Source organism: Choloepus didactylus (assembly GCF_015220235.1).
Source record: "Choloepus didactylus isolate mChoDid1 chromosome 11 unlocalized genomic scaffold, mChoDid1.pri SUPER_11_unloc10, whole genome shotgun sequence".
In the NCBI taxonomy this organism is placed as follows: Eukaryota; Metazoa; Chordata; class Mammalia; order Pilosa; family Megalonychidae; genus Choloepus; species Choloepus didactylus.
In genome coordinates, this window is record NW_023637578.1 from 19,634 (window position 1) to 39,498 (window position 19,865).

Consider the following 19,865-nt stretch of genomic DNA (forward strand, 5'->3'; position numbering starts at 1 on the left):
CTCCCACCCTCCACTGACATTCCAAGGAGGAGGGGCAGTTCCCACCTCCCTCCGGCTGTCATCCTGATTTGGGGCCCGTCATGATGGGTCCTGGCTTTGGACCACATGAGCAGCACAAGCAGGATGAGAAGTTGGAGCCAGTGTCACCGGGCATGGGCGTTTTAGCAGCCTTTGTGCACATCTGCTTCCCCCAGCTGCATCCATCAAAATCATGGACCAGCTGTGAAATATGGAGGCCACATTTCAGCAGGAGCTGAGCATGGTGGCCCACGTGCAGTGGAAGAAGGCCCTAAATCTGGTGTCAGAGCAAGAAGCAGGAAGGGGCCACGAGTGTCCCATGGGCTGGCTACAGATGATGCAGAAGATCCCCTGTAGTCACCTCCTCTGCCCCAGCCATCTGTCCTCGTACCCTGTGGCCGTTTCCTGGTGCCTCCTCTGTCTTGTCGTGACATCCTGTCCTCTGTCTCCTCACCAGCCTGGGCTTGACCCAGCCAGTATTGGCTCCTTTCAGTTCGCTGCTTCCCCTGCTGCATGTCCATCAGTCTGCACTTTTATCCTGTGCTCCCCCTCTGTAGTGTGTGTTTCACCGTGGTATCCGTGCCCTGTCCCTAATGTGCTCCACAGAGCCTGATGCTCTCTATTTCCATTTGACCCTCTCAGCTCTGCCTGCAAGATTTATACAAGATTTGAGACCTGAGGAGGCCACAGAAGGGGCCACGGCCATGCTGCAGTGTGAGCTGAGCAAGGCGGCCCCTGTGGAGTGGAGGAAGGGCCCCCATTCCCTCAAATCTGGGGACAGATACAGCCTGAGGCAACACGGGGCCGTGTGTGAGCTGGAGATCCGTGGCCTGGCTTTGGCAGATGCTGGGGAGTACTCGTGTGTGTGTGGGCAGGAGAGGACCTCGGCCACGCTAAGCGTGACAGGTAAAGAACGTGGTCAGCTGGATCCTGGCTCGTGTGTGCAGTGTCCCCACATTTTCACCTCCTGTTACCCTTTGTGTTTGAGCCACTGGGATTCTCCGTGGATGTCTGTGTTCTCTCCAGTGGGGGTCCCCAGGGTTTGCCCACTCCTTTGGCCTGTTGATGTTATGGAATCAGCTCTCATCTCTCTGTCTTCCGTTCGTCTGGGGACATCTGCTCCCTCACCAGTCACACGTCCATTGCTTGTTCTTCCTTTTGTTCCTTTGGCATTTGTGTGTTTCATGGTGGGCATCCATGTGCTGTATGAAGTGTGTCCATCTCTGTGCTGTCTGTGTGCTCTGGGCTCCCACCAATTCTGAACTTCACGCTGCCTCTAATACCTTCTAGTCCCCAGCATGGGTCCTGGGTGCTCTGTGACACACACACAGGCTGGACTGAAAGCCAGAATCCACAGCCCATGCTCAGCATGTTTAGCACATGGCATGTGTCTATATGGAACTCATGTCTTTCTTTTGTGTCCTCCATGTCCTGTCTCTGGCATGTACTGAGAGCATGTGCTGTGTCTGTGTCTCTCTGACCTTCACAGTCCTGCCCACCAAGTTCACAGGATGAGGAATAAGGAGACCACAGAAGGGGCCACAGCCATGCTGTGGTGTGAGCTGAGCAAAGTGCACCCTGTGGAGTGGAGGAAGGGCTCCCATCCCCTCAAATCTGGGGGCAGATACAGCCTGAGACAAGATGGAGCTGTGTGCGAGCTGGGGATCTGTGCCCTGGATGTGGCACATGTTGGGAAGTATGTGTGTGTATGTGAGCAGGAGAGGACCCTGGTCATGCTGAGTGTGATGGGTATAGACTTGGCAAGTGGCCGTGCAAGTGACTTCTCTGTTACTGCCATCTCCTTCTCATGACCACTCATCTGTCTAACCCATCCCACAACCACCCACTTGAGAATGCACTCAAAGAACATGCTCTGCAGGCATGGGGGATACACTGGTAAGTCAGCGGACCTCGTGGCTGTTGTCTGCAGTGCTGAGGATGGGGTAATGAGAGGGTCCATGAGGGAAGCATCTGGCCAGGACTTGCCTGTCATGCATCCCTTTCCCCAGCCCTGGAGCCCAGTGAGCACAAAGCATGACCACTGGAGCAATGGGGATGGTTCCAGAATTGAGGTCTGGTATCCAATATGGCAGGAAGAGGCAGGCCAGGTTGACCACGTGCTCTGCCTCTGTCCAGAGTGCTGACGACACCCCAAGAGTCCCGCACAGCCACAGGGTTTCACAGGTGGGCGTCGGACAACATTCATTTCTGAAGCTGCACCTGCCTGGAGTCTGGAGGGAGGAGTTGAGGACAGATAGAGGCTGGGAGAGCTGATGGGAGACCACACTGGAGACCATTGGGGTCCATAGGATGTGAGCCTACAGTGGGGCAGCTGTGATGGAGGAAAGTATTAGGGACAGGGTACAAATGTGTGAAGTGGAGGAGGCAGAGCTCCATGAGGGGTGGGATGTGGTGCTGGGGAGCTTAGGAGGTGGATATGGGCTCAGATGTGGAGGGATGGTGCCACCCTGGGATGGAAAGCACATGGATGAGCAAAGACAATGGTGGCAGGTGGGATGTGATGCACTGGTGGTGATGTTGGGTCTCCTGTTAAAAATGTTCACCACGTTATTAGAACATGGGTTAAGAGCTTGGAAGAGACCATGCATGGTGGCCTAAGTGCAGAAGAGAAAAGTGCCAAGCTGGTAATGAAAGGGCATGGGTGATGGCAAGGTGCCCTCTGAGAAGAGAAGAGGACAGGGTTGGAGCCAAGGATTCTAGCTACTCTGTGGTGTTTAGCAAGCTAAGTGCAAGAAGACCATACTTGGAAACACGATTTGGTTTGCTCTCTTCCCACATGCCTCCAACCATTTCTGCTTCTTTTTCCTCTCCTGGGTGTGTTCAGGTCTTATCCCCATATCCTCCAGAGACTCTGATGGCTTCTCTTTCCCTGGCCCTTCCTAGCTTTGCCTGCCCACTTCATCCAAGAACTGAAGGCCAAAGAGGCCACAGAAGGGACCATGGCCACACTGCAGTGTGAGCTGAGCAAGGAGGCCCCCGTGGAGTGGAGGAAGGGCTCCCATCCCCTCAAATCTGGGGACAGATACAGCCTGAAGCAGGATGGGGCTGTGTGCACGCTGGAGATCCATGGCCTGGCCGTGGCAGATGCTGGAGAGTACTTATGTGTGTGTGGGCAGAAGAGGACCTCAGCAACACTGACCGTGAAGGGTAAAATCCCTGTGTTGCTACCTGGACCCTGGCTATTGTCTGCACAGTGTCTCTACACCTTGACCTCCTGTCTCTGTTTGTGTCCGAGCCATTGGGCAACTCCATGGGTGTCTGTGGTATCTCCAGTGGGGGTTCCCCAGAGCCTGCCAGCTCTTCTGTTTTCTTGGCCAGTTGATGTCACAATATCCATGTTCATCTCTTTTGTCCCTTATACATCCAGGGGCATCTGCTCCTTCACTATTTGCATATCCATTGCTTGTACTTCCCTTTGTTCCTTTGGCATTTATGTTTCCTGGTGGGTGTCTTCAAGTTGTACCAGGTGTGTTGACCATCTGTCTGCTCTGTTTCCTTTATGCTCTGGGCTCCCACCATGTCCCCATTTTGCCCTGTCTCTAATGTCTTCTAGTCCCTGATGTGGCATCTGGATGCTCTGTGAGATGTACACAGGCTGGACCAAGAAATCCAGAATCCACAGCTTGTCCTTGGTACATCCAGCATGTGGTCCATTTCTATTTGGATGTTGTGTCTTCCATTCGTGCCCTCCATGTTCTGTCTCTTGCATGTGGTCAGAGAGTGTGATGTGTCTGTCTTTCTGATCCTCACAGCCCTGCCTGCCAAGTTCACAGAGTTCCTGAGGAATGAGGAGGCCACAGAAGGGGCCACGGCCACCCTACATTGTAAGCTGAGCAAGGCGGCCTCCGTGGAGTGGAGCAAGGGCTCTGAGATCCTCAAATCTGGTGGCAGATACAGCCTGAGGCAGGATGGGGCTGTGTGTGAGCTGGAGATCCATGGCCTGGCCGTGGCGGATGCTGGGGAGTATTCGTGTGTGTGTGGGCAGGAGAGGACCTCGGCCATGCTGACTGTGACGGGTAAAGACCATGTGTGGTTGAGCAAGTGACTTCTGTGTGCTCTCAGCCTGAGCCACCGGGACTGTGCTCTCCCAGTGTCAGTGTCATCACCATCTTATTCTCATAGTCACTTGTCTGTCTAATCCACCCCACATAACCCCCATTGAGAAATCCCTCAATGAACACACTCTCTAGGTCTTGGGGATACACTAATAAAAGACAGGAGACCTTGTGGTGATGATCTGCAGTGCTGGGCACGGCCACAAGGAGGGTCACATTGGAGGCAGTCACCAGAAAGAGATACCTGGCTAGCCGTTGCCTGCCCAGGACCTACAGGGAGTGCACATTCTCACTGATCACCAGGCTGCATCTACTCAGACTGCTGATGTCACCCTGAGTCCTGTATGGCCAAAAGGGGTTCACAGGGGCCCCTGACAGCATCCCTTTTGAAGCCTACATCTCCCTGGAGTCTGGAAGGAAGAGTGGAGGGCAGCCAATGGAGGGCTGGGAGAGTCACCGGGACAGCATGTTGGAGTCCATGATCCAACATGGTCCAACTGATATAAGCTTGGAGAGTGGACGCCATGATGGATGGAAGCAAATAGGACTGGGGTGGGAATGTAGGAATGGGTGACATGGAGGGGCAGAGCCAAGTTAGGGCTGAGATGTGGTGCAGGTGAGCCCAGGTCAATACGGGCTGAAGCAGTGGTGGGTGGGTGCCCACTACAAGGTGGAAATCCTATCTATGAAGGAAGACAGTGAGGGCTGGTGGGATGAGGTGTTGTGGCAGTGTCCATTGGGTCTTCCAGTCATGTGTCCATCACATCATTCAGTCTATGGGTTGAGAGCTCATTAGCAACCTGGAGTGGAACTCGAAGTTCAGAAGAGATAGGTGCCAAGTTGGTAATGAAAGATCACGGTGAAGGACAAGGTGACTTCTGAGAAGAGGAGCAGCCTGTGATGTAGCCACTGTGCACCACTACAAGTGGTGAGGGAAGATCACAATGTCAAACACTGGTCTGCACTTTCCCCAGGTGCCTCCAATATTTGTGTTTCTGCTTCCCCTCCTGGGTGAGTTCAGCTCTTGTCCCAGTGTCCTCCAGAGACTCTGATGGCATCTATCCATTTGACCCTTCCTAGCTTTGCCTGCCCGGTTCATCCAAGTTCTGAAGACCACGGAGGCCATGGAGGGGGCCATGGCCACGCTACATTGTGAGCTGAGCAAGGCAGCCGCTGTGGAGTGGAGGAAGGGCCCTGAGACCCTCAGAGCTGGGGGCAGATACAGCCTGAGGCAGGACGGGGCTGTGTGTGAGCTGGAGATCCGTGGCCTGGCTATGGCGGATGCTGGGGAGTATTCGTGTGTGTGCGGGCAGGAGAGGACCTCGGCCATGCTGACTGTGAAGGGTAAAGATCAAGAGTGGTCAGTGGGACCGTGGCCGGTTCCTGCACATCATCTCTGTGCTCTCTGTTCCCTTTGTGCTTGTGTCCTACCACCTTTATGCTTCCTCTGTGTGCAGTTCCTTCCTGTTCCATCATGGTTCACAGCTGCTCTGTCAAATGTACACAGTCTGGACCAGGAAAGCCAGAATCCAAAGCTTGTGCTCAGCATGTCTAGCACCTGGCCCGTGTCCATTTGGATGTCCTGTCTTCTGTTTGTATCCTCCATATCTTGTGTTTTCCATATTCTCAGAGAGTGTGATGTGTCTGTGTCTTTCTGACCTTCTCAGCCCTACCTGCTCAGTTCATCCAAGCTATGAAGGCCAAGGAGGCCACAGAAGGAGCCACGGCCATTTTGTGTTGTGAGCTGAGCAAGGCAGCCCCCGTGGAGTGGAGGAAGGGCTCTGAGATTCTAAAATCTGGAGGTAGATACAGCCTGAAACAGGATGGGGCCATGTGTGAGCTGGAAATCTGTGACCTGGACATGGAAGATGCTGGGGAGTACTTCTGTGTGTGTGGGCAGAAGAGGACCTCGGCAACTCTGACTGTGAAGGGTAAAGACCTTGGTTACCTGGACCATGGCTGATGTCTGTGCAGTGTCTCTGCATTTTCACCTCCTGTCTCCATTTGTGCCTGAGCCATTGGGCAGCTCTGTGGATGTCTGTAGTCTCTTCAGTGGTGGTCCCCAGAGTCTGCCAGCTCTTCTGTCTTCTTGGCCAGTTGATGTCATGAAATTCTTGTTCATTTCTTTTGTCCTTTGTTCATCCAGGGGCATCTGCTCCTTCACTATTTGCAAATCTATTGCTTTTTCTTACCTTTGTTCCTTTGGCATTTGTGTTTCCTGGTGGGCATCTTCATGCTGTACCAGGTGTGTCCACCATCTCTGCTCTGTTTCCTTTGGGCTCTGGGCTCCCAACAGCATATCCTCATTTTACCCTATCTCTGATATATTCTAGTCCCTGTTGTCATACCTGTATGCTCTGTGACAGCTACACAGGCTAGACCAAGAAAGCCAAAAATCCACAGCCTGTCCTCGGCATGTCCAGCACAGGCCCATTTCCATTTGGATGTCATGTCTTCTGTTTGTGTCCTCCATATTCTTCTGTCTCTTGTATGTGCTCAGAGTGTGATCTCTCTTTCTCTCTGTGACCCTCACAGCATTACCTGCCAAGTTCACAGAGTGCCTGAGGAATGAGGAAGCCACAGAAGGGGCCACGGCCATGCTACATTGTAAGCTGAGCAAGGCAGCCTCCGTGGAGTGGAGGAAGGGCTCTGAGATCCTCAAATCTGGCGGCAGATACAGCCTGAGGCAGGATGGGGCCATGTGTGAGCTGGAGATCCGTGACCTGGCCATGGCCGATGCTGGGGAGTATTTGTGTGTGTGTGGGCAGGAGAGGACCTCAGCCACGCTGACTGTGACGGGTAAAGACCATGTTGGTTGTGCAAGTGACTTCTCTGTGCTCTCAGCCTAACTCACCTGAACTGTGGTCTCCCAGTGTCAATGTCATCACCATCTTGTTCTCATAATCACTTGTCTGTCTAATCCACCCCACATAACCCCCATTAAGAAATCCCTCAATGAACATACTCTCTAGGTCTTGGGGATATGCTGTTAAAAGACAGGAGACCCTGTGGTGATGTTCTGCAGTGCTGGGCACAGTGCCACAAGGAGGGTCACGAGGGAGGCAGTCACCAAGGAGAGATACCTGGGAAGTTTGCACCTACCCGGGGCCTACAAGGTGTGCACATTCTTGCTTTTCACCAGGCTTCATCCACTCAGACTGCTGATGTCCCTCTCAGAGTCCTGCAGACCCCAAAGGGATTCACAGGGACCCCTGACAGCATCCCTTCTGAAGTCTACATCTCCCTGGAGTCTGGAGGGAGGAGTGGAGGGCAGCCAGTGGAGGGCTGGGAAAGTCACTAGGACATCATGTTTGTGTGTGTTCCAGTTTGCTAGAGCTGCCATTATGGAAAACACCAGGAATGGAATGACTTTTGATTGACTTTTATACAGGGGATTTATTAATTTCAAATTTATAGTCCTAAGGCAATAAAAGCATCAAACTAAGGTATCAGCTAGAGGATACCTTCACTGAAGAAAGGCTGATGTCATCTAGAACACCTCTGTCAGCTGGGAAGGCACTTTGCTGTTATGTGCTGGTCGTTTGCTCCAGGGTTGTGTTTCAAAATGACTTTCTCCAAAATGTCTCTGGGAATCTCTCTTGGTTCCTCTCTCAGCTCCTGTGTGCCCTTGCTTCTTTCTCCTAGGACATTTCTCTCTAAGTGTCTGGGGTCCTCACTTAGCTTTTCTGGGGCAAACTCTGGGGTTATTTTCTTAGCATCTCCAAATGTCCTTCTGTCCATATCTCCAAGCATCTGTAAGTGTCAGTGAGTGTGTTGGCTCTTAGCTTCTCTCCAAATATCTCTCTTAGCATCTCTCAGCTGTCTGTGTGAGTGTCCTTTAAAGGACTCCAGTAAACTAATTAAGACCCATCCTGAGTGGGCAGGGCCAGACATCCATTGAAACAATCTAGTTAAAAGTATCACCCACAGTTGCGTAAGTCACATCTCCATGGAAACATTCAACTGAAAGTTTCTACCCTAACCAAAAGGGTTGTAAATCTCCCTCCACAAGATTGCATTAAAGAACATGGCTTTTGGGGGGACGTAATATATCCAAACCGGCACCGAGTCCATGATCCAACATGGTCCAGGTGATATAAACTTAAGAGAGTGGATGCCATGATGAATGGAAGCAAGCAAATGGGACCAGGTTGGGAATGTAGCAATGGCTGACATGGAGGAGGCAGAGCCCAGTGAAGGCTGAGATGTGGTGCAGGTGAGCTCAGGTCAGTACGGGCTGAAGCAGTGGTGGGTGGGTGCCCACTACAAGGTGGAAAGCCTATCTACGAGGGAAGACAGTGAGGGCTGGTGGGACAATGTGTCGTGGCAGTGTCCATTGAGTCTTCCAGTCATGGTGTCCATCACATAATTGAATCTATGGGTTGAGAGCTCATTAGCAACCTGGAGTGGAACTCGAAGTTCAGAAGAGATAGGTGCCAAGTTGGTAATGAAAGATCACGGTGAAGGACAAGGTGACTTCTGAGAAGAGGAGCAGCCTGTGATGTAGCCACTGTGCACCACTACAAGTGGTGAGGGAAGATCACAATGTCAAACACTGGTCTGCACTTTCCCCAAGTGCCTCCAATATTTGTGTTTCTGCTTCCCCTCCTGGGTGAGTTCAGCTCTTGTCCCAGTGTCCTCCAGAGACTCTGATGGCATCTATCCATTTGACCCTTCCTAGCTTTGCCTGCCCAGTTCATCCAAGTTCTGAAGACCAAGGAGGCCATGGAGGGGGCCATGGCCACGCTACATTGTGAGCTGAGCAAGGCAGCCGCTGTGGAGTGGAGGAAGGGCCCTGAGACCCTCAGAGCTGGGGGCAGATACAGCCTGAGGCAGGACGGGGCTGTGTGTGAGCTGGAGATCCGTGGCCTGGCTATGGCGGATGCTGGGGAGTATTCGTGTGTGTGCGGGCAGGAGAGGACCTCGGCCACGCTGACTGTGAAGGGTAAAGATCAAGAGTGGTCAGTGGGACTGTGGCCGGTGCCTGCACATCATCTCTGTGTTCTCTGTTCCCTTTGTGCTTGTGTCCTACCACCTTCACACTTCCCTCTGTGTGCAATTCTTTCCTGTTCTGTCATGGTTCATGGCTGCTCTGTCAAATGTACACAGTCTGGATCAAGAAAGCCAGAATCAGCAAACTGCTTTCACACATGTCCATTTGCATATCTGGTCTTCTGCCTTTGTCTTTCATGTCCTGTGTCTTTTTGTGTTCAGAGAATGTGATGTGTCCATGTCTTTCTGACTTTCTCAGCCCTGCCTGCTCAGTTTGTCCATGCTATGAAGGCCAAGGAGGCCACCGAAGGGGCCACGGCCACTCTGCAGTGTGAGCTGAACAAGGTGGCCCCTGTAGAGTGGAGGAAGGGCTCCGAGATCCTCAAATCTGGAGGCAGATACAGGCTGAGACAGGATGGGGTGATTTGTGAGCTGGAGATCCATGACCTGGCTGCAGCAGATGCTGGGCAGTACTTGTGTGTGTGCGGGCAGGAGAGGACCTCAGCCAAGCTGACTGTGAGGGGTACAGACCACACATGATCAGCTGAAGCATGGCTGGTGTCTGTGTACTGTTCCACGTCTCTACCTTTAACTGTATCTATGTCTGAACTCCTGGGGCAATCCAGTTATCCATGGTCTCTCTAACAGGGTCCCCAGGGTCTGCCAGCACCCTTGTTTTCTCAGCTAGTTGGTGTGAAAAGTTCACCTTCATCCATTCTGTCCCCCGTGCCTCTGGGGTTGTCTGCTCCCTCACCATTTGTGTATCCATTGCTGGTTTCTCCCTTTGTTCCTTTGGAAGTCATGTCTTTCTTGGTGTGTCCATCACCCCCGTGCTCTTGTGCTCTGGGCTCCCACCATACCTGAACTTTACCCCACCTCTAATACGTTCCATTACCTTTCATGGTTCCCAGATGCTCTTGACACATACATGGGCTGTTGTAAGAAAGCCAGAATCCACAGCATGTGGTTGCCACATCTAGCATATGGCCTGTGTACATTTGGATGTCGTGTCTTCCCTTTCTGTCTTCCATGTCCTGTATCTTCCATGTGCTCAGAGAGTGTGATGTGTCTTTGTATTTTTGACCCTCACAGCCCTGCCCACCAAGTTCATGGAGTGCCTGAGGAATGAGGAGGCCATGGAAAGTGCAACAGCCACGCTGCGGTGTAAGCTGAGCAAGGCGGCCCCCGTGGAGTGGAGGAAGGGCTCAGAGATCCTCAGAGCTGGGGGCAGATACAGCCTGAGGCAGGATGGGGCTGTCTGTGAGCTGGAGATCCATGGCCTGGCCATGGAAGATTCTGGAGAGTACTCATGCATGTGCGGGCAGGAGAGGACCTCCGCCAGGCTCAGTGTGAGGGGTAATAATCTCATGTGGTCACCTGACCTCTGCCTGGTGTCAGTACGTAATGTTCACATCTCCACCTCGTGCCTCCATCGGTGCCCAAGTCCCTGTGGCAGCTCCATGGATGTCTGTGCTGTCTCCAGTGGGGGTCCTGAGGGTCTTTCCATACCCTGTGTTCTCAGCCAGTAATGTCATGATGTTTCTGTACATTCCTTTTACCTCTGTTCCTTCAACATCTGTGCATCCATTGTTTGTTCATGGTTTGTCTTTGACATGTGTGTGGTCCTTGGTGGATGTTCATGTCCTGTACTCAAAGTCCTTCAGGTGGGTTTGATGTTGTCCTTGATTGGCTCTTCCCAGCCGTGCCTGCCAAGTTCACTGAGGGTCTGATGAATGAAGAGGCCACCGAAGGGGCCACGGCCACGCTGCGCTGTGAGTTGAGCAAGGCGGCCCCAGTGGAGTGGAGGAAGGGCTCTGAGATCCTCAGAGCTGGGGATAGATACAGCCTGAGGCAGGAAGGGGCCATGTGTGAGCTGAAGATCCATGACCTGGCTGTGGAAGATTCTGGAGAGTACTCGTGCGTGTGCGGGCAGGAGAGGACCTCCGCCAGGCTCAGTGTGAGGGGTAAAGACCATGTTTGGCCATGCAAATGAATTCTCTGTGTTGCTATCCCTTTTCCACAACTGCTCATCTGTCTAATCCATTCCATACCCACCCATTGAGAGTGTACTATGGTTGAACACACTCTCTTGGTCCTCAGGATATACTATAAAAGACAGCAGAGCCCATGATGATGGTCTACAGTGCTGGTCTTGGGGCCAAAGAGGGTCCGTGACAGAGGGTGTGATGAGGGAGAGCTGCCCAGCAGCTGGCATCTGACCAGGACCTGCAGGCTATGCATATACTCACCAGGCTCCAGGGCCAGAGGAAATGGGAAAGGCTCCAGGATGAGGTCCAGTGGTGGGTCTGGCAATAAGACATGAGTCTAAGAGACCAGGCAGAGGCTGATGACAGACACCCTCAGAGTCCTATGGAGCTCAAAGGCTTCCACAGAGGAACCCTGGTCAACAGTCATTTCTGAAGCTGCATCTGCTGTTAGTCTGGAATAGGTGTTGAAGAGAGATAGAGGCTGGGAGAGTTGATGAGAGACCACACTGGAGTCCATCCAGGTCCAGAGGATGTGAGCCTACAGAATGGCAGCTGTGATGGAGAGAACCATGAGGGTCCAGGAAGGAATGGGTAAAGCAAAGGAGGAGAGCTCTTTATGGATAGGATGGGCAGGTGAGCCCAGGTGGGTACGGGTGAGGCAGTGGGGGGGGGGGGTACCTGCCCCAAGATGGAAAGCACATCTGTGAGGGAATAAATACATTGAGGGCAGGTGGGACGTGATGCCCTGGAAGTATCTTCTGTCATGTCTCCTGGTGGAGATGTCATCACATCATTGGATTCATGGATTGAGAGCTTGGAAGAGACCTGGCTTTCAGCTCTAGAGGCAGAAGAGATCAGTGCCAACATGGTAATCAAAGATCATGGGTGAGGACAAAAAGTCCTCTGGAAAGAGGAGAGCATTGGGATGGAGTCGACTCCTGCTCATTCTACGCAGGAAGACCATGCTGGGAAACACTGGTCCACTCTCTCCCCACGGGTCTCCAGCTACTTGTGTCTGTCCCCTTCTGGGTGTGTTCAGGTGTTGTCTCCAAGTCCTCCAGAGACTCTGATGCCTTCTTTCCATGCGACCCTTCCTAGCTTTGCCTGCTCGGTTCATCCAAGAACTGAAGATCAAGGAGGCCGCAGAAGGGGCCACAGCCACTCTGCAGTGTGAACTGAGCAAGGCGGCCCCAGTGGAGTGGAGGAAGGGCTCTGAGATCCTCAGAGCTGGGGACAGATACAGCCTGAGGCAGGATGGGGCCATATGTGAGCTGGAGATCCATGACCTGGCTGTGGAAGATTCTGGAGAGTACTCGTGTGTGTGCGGCCAGGAGAGGACCTCTGCCAGGTTGTGGTCACCTGACCTGTGGCTGGTGTCTGTACATCATGTCACGTGTCCACTTTGTGCCTCCATCTGTGCCCAAGTCCCTGTGGCAGCTCTGTGGATGTTTGCTCTCTCCAGTGGGGGTCCTGAGGGTCTGTCCATACCCTATGTTCTCAGCCAGTGATGTCACGATGTTCACATACATCCCTTTTACCTCTGTTCTGTCACCATCTGTGCATTCATTGTTCCCCCTTTGTTCTTTGACGTGTGTGGTCCTTGGTGGATGTCCATGTCCTGGACTCAAAGGTCCTGCAGGTGGGTTTGATGTTGTCCTTGATTGTTTGGCTCTTCCCAGCCCTGCCCGCCAAGTTCACAGAGGGTCTGATGAATGAAGAGGCCACCGAAGGGGCCACGGCCACGCTGCGCTGTGAGTTGAGCAAGGTGGCCCCTGTGGAGTGGAGGAAGGGCTCTGAGACCCTCCAAGCTGGGGACAGATACAGCCTGAGGCAAGACGGGGCTGTCTGTGAGCTGGAGATCCATGGCCTGGCTATGGTGGATGCCGGGGAGTATTCGTGTGTGTGTGGGCAGGAGATGACCTCGGCCATGTTGAGCGTGAGGGGTAAAGACCATGTGTGGTCAGCTGGTGATCTGCACGTCATTTCTGTGCTCTCTTTCCTTTGTACTCTGGTCTCGCCACATCTGTGCTTTCCACTGTCCATACCGCCTCTTAGTCCTTGTCATGGTTCTTGGCTGCTCTGTTCCTCGGTCCAGTGGCTGGTGGAGTCCTCCAGCCTGCACTCGGCATATCCAGCACATGGCCCATATCCTTTTGGCTGTTGTGTCCTCTCTTGGCATTGTCCATGTCCTTTCTCTTTGTTTTGCTCCAGAGCATCTGATGTTTTCTGTGTCTTTCTGACTCCCCAGCTTTGCCCGCCAAGTTCACAGAGTATCTGAAGAATGAAGAGGCCATGAAAGGGTCCACGGCCACACTGCGGTGTGAGCTGAGCAAGGCAGCCCCCGTGGAGTGGAGGAAGGGCTCTGAGACCCTCCAAGCTGGGGGCAGATACAGCCTGAGGCAGGACGGGGCTGTGTGTGAGCTGGAGATCTGTGGCCTGGCCATGGTGGATGCTGGGGAGTACTCGTGTGTATGTGGGCAGGAGCGGACCTCGGCCACGCTGACTGTGACAGGTACAGACTGCATGGGTTTCTCCCACCATGTCCCTAGCCTTGCGCCCCCACTGGCTCACTCCCTGTTTGTCCCACCTGCCCTCCGTGCCTTGCATCCTTGCCCCTGCCTTCTGCCTGCTTTCTTGTCATGACACATGCTCCTTGGGTCTGGGGTCCTGATTCTCTCCAAATAAGTTGAAGTAGCTGACCGTGGTGGTGGTTCCCTTCCGCTGCCCATCTTCCCATTGACCCAAAATGTGCTCTCTGCTGTCATCTGAGTGTCCTGCTGTGTAGCTCAACCCAAGTTTCTTATGTCCTTTTTAGGGAGCAGGATGTCCTGGAAGGAGAGGTGGGCCCCTAGAGTCTAGCTCCCTCCTTTCTAGATGAAATGTGTCTGTCCCACCTCCAGGTCTGAAGGGGCTTGGCTCTGACCTGAGGATGTGAGGGGACACAGCCCTGACCACAGGGGTCTCAGGGGACATGGCTCTGAACTGTGGGTGCTGTGGGGAACACAGCCCCTCCTCAGGGTCTCTGGAGACACAGTCCTACTCTATGGGTTTAGGGGGACATAGCCCTGCCCTGTGGCTCCCTTGTGGAAGACAGGCCTGAGGAAAGCGCTGGGTCAGATCTGAGGCCCCCTCCCCAAGATACTCCTCTTTTTTCCCTATTTTACTCTTGAAACAAACCTGGACCCAGGCGCCAACGCACCCCTGAGCTCCCACACACCTGGGGCTGGCCGGGGTCTGGGGCTGGCTGGGGTCTGGGGCAGGCAGGGTTTGGTTCGGGGGTGGTCTTGCAGCTGACCCCTGCCTCGTCCTGCCCTGTGCACCCCTGCAGCCCCACAGGTGGCGTTCTGGAGGGCGCTAGACAACCTGCAGGTGGAAGAGGGCTCCACGGCCCATCTGCAGTGTGAACTGTCTGAGCCGGACGCCACTGTGTCCTGGAGCAAGGGCGGCCTGGAGCTGCAGGCTGATGGGAGGCTGGAGAGGCGGCGGAGGGGCCCCGTGGCTGAGCTGCTGCTGCGGGACGTGCACCGGGACGATGCCGGGGACTACAGCTGCACCTGCGGCCCTCAGACCACCAGGGCCACCCTCACCGTCACAGGTGGGCTTAGACAGCTGGCTAGCTGAGACCCATCCCCCCGCCGTGCTTGGGGCTGCACAGTCCCGGTGTGCCATGGGGCTGATCCCTGAGAGCCGCCCTGGGGTCTGGGGTCCTCCAAGTCTGGATTGAATGTGCTCTGGGGAGGACCCGCCCTCAGGCTCTGCCCTCCCGCCCCTCCCCGCAGCCGTGCCTGTGGGGTTCCTGCAGGAGCTGCAGGCCCAGGAGGTGGACGAGGGCACGACGGCCCGGCTGAGCTGCGAGCTGAGCCAGGCGGGTGCCAGCGTGGAGTGGCGCAAGGGTGCCCTGCAGCTGTTCCCCTGCTCCAAGTACCAGATGGTGCAGGAGGGCAGGGTTGCGGAGCTACTCGTGTGTGGCGCCGAGCAGGAGGACGCGGGCGAGTACACCTGTGACGTGGGGCTCCGGCAGAGCACGGCCAGCCTCGTGGTCCGTGGTGAGCCCATGGCTGCCTGCCGCATCCCCTGGAGCTGGGGGTGGCCTCCAGGTGCCCTACTGGCCCTGAGTGTCCCCTCCCTTGCTCCCCAGCTCCCAGACCCAAGTTCAAGACCTGTCTGCAGAGCACGGAGCAGGAGGTGGGCGGCATGGCCCGGCTGAGCTGCGAGCTGAGCGAGGCTGAGCTGAGTGGCCCTGTGCAGTGGCTCAAGGAGGGCGTGGCACTCCCTGAGGACCCCAAGTTCGAGATGCGGTGCCAGGGGACCATGTGTGAGCTGCTGATCCATGGGCTCGAGGCCGAGGACACGGGCGAGTACACCTGTGTGGTGGGCGGCCAGAAAACCGTGGCCTCTGTCAAGGTCAGAGGTGAGCCCAGTCCCATCCTCTGTCCCCATCCGCTGGGTTACAAGCTCTTCCCCTCCTTCATCTTTGCACCACACCCCACGTTGACACCCTGAAACAAGGATGAAGCTGTGGTTGTGGCCCCCATACTCTGTCTTGCCTCCTGCCCTCTAGTTGGCTGGTGGGGCAGACTGGCATGGGCCTGCCATCTCTTGAGTTCTCAGGGGTCTTCCCTGAAGACCTCTCCTGGCCATGGTGGATCTGGCTGCCAGATCTGCCTGCCCCTCATCTAGGAGAGCTCCTGCAGAGCTCATGGGAGAAGTAGCAGATGCCATGTGGGGTACACGCAAGCCGTGGTGCAGGGAGAGCGCGAGGGTTGCCAGAAAGGCTTCCTGGAGGAGGAGGAGGAGGTGCATGAGCTCAGCCTGGAAGCCTCTGCTCTGGGCTCAGCTCCTGTTCCCTGAGGGCTTCAGCCTGGTGACAGATCACCCTCTCCTGCCCCCAGAACCCAAGGTGACCATCGTGCGGGGACTGTCCGATGCCGAGGTGCAGGCTGACGAGGACGTGGAGTTCAGCTGCGAGGTGTCGCGAGCCGGGGCCGCGGATGTGCAGTGGCGGCTCCAGGGCCTGCCCCTGCAGAGCAACGAGGTGACCGAGGTGGCCGTGCGGGACGGCCGCACCCACGTGCTGCGGCTGAAGGGTGTCACGTCCGAGGACGCGGGCACCGTCTCCTTCCACGTGGGCCCCTGCACGTCCTCTGCCCAGCTCACCGTCCGAGGTAGTGGGGCGCTGGGGGGCGAGAATTTTCCCCATCGGGGGCAGAGACAGGCTGCCTGCCCTTGGGGGCTTGGAGCAGGTGGGGAGATGGGCCCGTGGGCAGTTTCAAGGTGGGTGTCAGACTGGAGGGTGCTTTATGCGTGGCGTCCTAAGCCTGAGGGTGAGTCCGGCTGGTGGGGCAGATAGCAGTGAGCTCTCTCACCCCCGAATGCAGCCCCCGATCACCACCACCTCTGTCAGTCGGTGCCCAGGCCACAGCCCTTGCCAGTAGATGGAAGGAGCTGAGAGTGGTTCTCATGGGTGCCGTGTCTTCCAGAATTGGGGCAGGGTGCTGGGGGCAGACCCGAGGACGGTGGAGTGGAGCCCCCCGAGGCTGACGCCCGTGCGTCCCCGTGCCTAGTGCCTGAGGTGGCCGTGGTGGAGCCCCTGCAGGATGTGCAGCTCAGCGAGGGCCAGGACGCCCACTTCTGGTGCCGGCTGTCACGGGCCCCCAGCCAGGAGGCACGCTGGACGCTGGGAGGGGTGCCCCTGCAGGCCAATGAGATGAACGACATCACAGTGGAGGATGGCACGCTGCATCTTCTCACTCTGCACAAGGTGGGCCTCATCTGGGAGCTGCCTCCACCAACCTGGAGCTTGGGAGGGGAGAGCCCGGGGTCAGCTCCAGCTCCACTCCACCCAGAGGAGGCTTGCTGGAGGCAGTCAGGCAGGCTGCAGAGACTAAGCATCTCCATCTCTCCTTCCTTAGGTGACCCTCGAAGATGCTGGAACTGTCAGTTTCCAGGTGGGCTCGTGTAGCTCACAGGCCCAGCTGAAGGTCACAGGTGAGCAGCCCCTCTCAGGCCCAGCCCAGCCTCTCTGTCTGCAGGCATCTGCATTTTCTGGCACCACAGCCTCTTATTCAATGGGTCAGCACCCGCTGGCAGCTGTTGGAGGTGGGATGCAGCCAGAAACCCAAGCTTTCCGACACAGAGCCTGCCCTGGGGCTGGCGATTGTCTCATTTCTGTCTGGTAAAGCTATGGCCAGGCTGGGCCACTGGGTTTGGTTGGTGAAAGTTGCCTCAGGAAATTCTGTATTGGGAGCCCCTGCTCTGAATGAGTGCTGCCAACAGGAGGGAGGTGATGAGCAGCCTGCTGTGGGCCTGGGACTGAGGTGGAGGCATAGCTGTCAGACAGCCACCCCTGTGGCCCAAACACTTGCACACATACACCTGTCCGTGTTAACACACATCTGCACAGATGACAGGCTTGTGCGTGGTAAGGGAATAGCTGACCCATAACGTGTGTAAATCCATGGATATTGTACATGGCTTCAGGTGTGCAAATAGGATTTTAAGGACATTGCCTTCAAATTGGGTTGCACCTTGTCCCCAGAGCTGGTCAAAAGCTAGTGCCCGGCCCTGAGGGCCCTTATGCTGCTTTCATGCTCCTGGTTCTCAAAGTGGTGTTCACCCCATCATTCCATCCATCCACCATCCATCTACCCATCATCCACCCATTCCACCACCTACCAACACACCTACACATCATCCACCCATCCACCATCTATCCACCATCCACCCTTCCACCATCTACCTATCATTTACCCATCTACCATCCATACACCAATCATCCACCCATCCATTATCCATGCACCCATCATCCACCCATCCACCATCTACCTATGCACCTGCACATCATCCACCCATAATCCACCCATCCACTCGTCATCCACCCATCATCCATCCACCAATCTACCCACCCATCATCAACCCATCCACCATCCACACACCCATCATCCACCCATCCATCATCCACCCATCCACCTTCCATCCACCCATCCACCATCCATCTGCCTGTGATGTACTCATCATCCATCCACTCATCCACCCACGCATCCACACATCCACCCATCCACCCACTCATAATCTACCCATTACCATCCACCCACCCATCATCCACCCATCATCCATTCATCCACCCATAAACCATCCTTCCACCATCCACCCAACTATCATCCATCCATCCACCATCCATCCACACAGCATCTGCCTATTCACCCATCATCCATCCGTCATCTGCCAAACCACCCATCATCCACCCATCCACCATCCATCCATCATCCATCCATCATGCACCCATCATCCATCCATCCACCATCCACCCATCAGCCATCCATCCATCATCCATGTGTCCACCATCCACCCACCCATTATCCACCCATCATCCATCCATCCACCATCCATCCACACGTCATCTGCCCATCCACCCATCATCCATCCATCCACCCATAAACAATCCATTCACCATCCATCCACCCATCATCCATCACCCACCCATCATCCATCCATCCACCATCCACCCACCCGTCATCCATCCATCCATCATCCATCCATTCATCATCTATCCTTCCACTATCCACCTATCAGCCACCCCTCATTCGCCCATCCACCATCATCACCGATCATACATGCATCCATCCATCCATCCATCATCCACCCACCCATCATTCACCCATCTGCCCATCCATCACCCACCCATCATTCACCCATCCACCCATCAGCAGCTATCATCCATCCATCCACCCATCACCCATCCATCCACTAGCCACCCACCCATCATCCACCCATCATCTGCCCATCCACCCACCACCCACCTATCATTCACCCATCAACCCATCATCACCTATCATCTATCCATCCATCCATCATCCATCCATCCATCATCCCTTCATCTACCATCCACTCATCACCCACCCATCATTCACCCAACCATCCATCCATCCATTGTCTATCCATCATCCATCTATCCACCATCCACCCATCACCCACCTATCATTCACCCATCCACCCATCATCACCTATTATCCATCCATCCATCATCCATCTATCCATCATCCATCCATCCATCCATCACCATCCATCTGCCCACCCATCATCCACCCGTCATCTGCCCATCCACCCATCCACATCATTTGCCCATCCACCCATCATTCTTCCATCCACCCACCTGTCCATCTACCATCCATCTACCCACCATCCATTCATCTCTAATCACCATCAGTTCACCATCCATTCACTCATCCACCATCCATCCCTCCATCCATTATCCATACACTCTCCATGTACCCTCTGTCCATCCATGCATCCATCTGTCCATATTTTCATTCATCTTTCCATCCATCCATCCATCCATCCATCAAACAAATCATCTGTGCCCCTATCTTTTGCCATATTCCAGACCTTGAGGTGAACCAAATATAATTTTGTCCCCAGGAATCCCCTGATCTGCTTGGGGAGCTGGACTTGGAGACAGAGTATGTCCTCCTGTCCCAGATTCCTGAGTCACAGGGGTAGAGGAACATGGTCAGTTCTGTGGCTCCACAGTGCCAGTCCCCTCAAGTTGTGTGGTGGAATAGGAGTTTCATGGGTGTCCTGAGCAAAGGCAGGGAGAGTCTGGTGCAGTCATTGGGGTGGGCAGCTGCGTGGGGGCAGCATGGAGCTGAGCAGGGGGCTTAAGCCTGTGTGAGCCTACTCACAGATGGATGCCCAGCCCCAGCCCACAGTGCCATGCCCGGATCTCCCTGGGCAGGGCTTAGGCATGAGCATGTTTGAATGGATGTCCAGGTGCGTGGCCTGACAGTCAAGC

General features: G+C 54.9%; 1 protein-coding gene across 1 annotated transcript in view; it reads left to right on the forward strand.

Moving 5' to 3' along the window:
* The window catches only part of LOC119524492 (obscurin-like), a gene marked incomplete at its 5' end in the record, with an annotated part of 40,655 nt that overhangs the window by 6,183 nt on the left and 14,607 nt on the right, over positions 1-19,865 (forward strand). The window contains 18 exons of the mRNA XM_037823195.1: positions 661-924; positions 2,923-3,186; positions 3,792-4,055; positions 5,175-5,438; positions 5,762-6,025; positions 6,630-6,893; positions 8,776-9,039; positions 10,179-10,442; positions 10,787-11,050; positions 12,173-12,428; positions 13,010-13,017; positions 13,323-13,586; positions 14,403-14,669; positions 14,854-15,120; positions 15,213-15,485; positions 15,967-16,239; positions 16,639-16,835; positions 16,987-17,062. Of these exons, the coding sequence (XP_037679123.1) occupies positions 661-924; positions 2,923-3,186; positions 3,792-4,055; positions 5,175-5,438; positions 5,762-6,025; positions 6,630-6,893; positions 8,776-9,039; positions 10,179-10,442; positions 10,787-11,050; positions 12,173-12,428; positions 13,010-13,017; positions 13,323-13,586; positions 14,403-14,669; positions 14,854-15,120; positions 15,213-15,485; positions 15,967-16,239; positions 16,639-16,835; positions 16,987-17,062 (4,257 nt within the window). The remainder of the gene's footprint in view (positions 1-660; positions 925-2,922; positions 3,187-3,791; positions 4,056-5,174; positions 5,439-5,761; positions 6,026-6,629; positions 6,894-8,775; positions 9,040-10,178; positions 10,443-10,786; positions 11,051-12,172; positions 12,429-13,009; positions 13,018-13,322; positions 13,587-14,402; positions 14,670-14,853; positions 15,121-15,212; positions 15,486-15,966; positions 16,240-16,638; positions 16,836-16,986; positions 17,063-19,865) is intronic.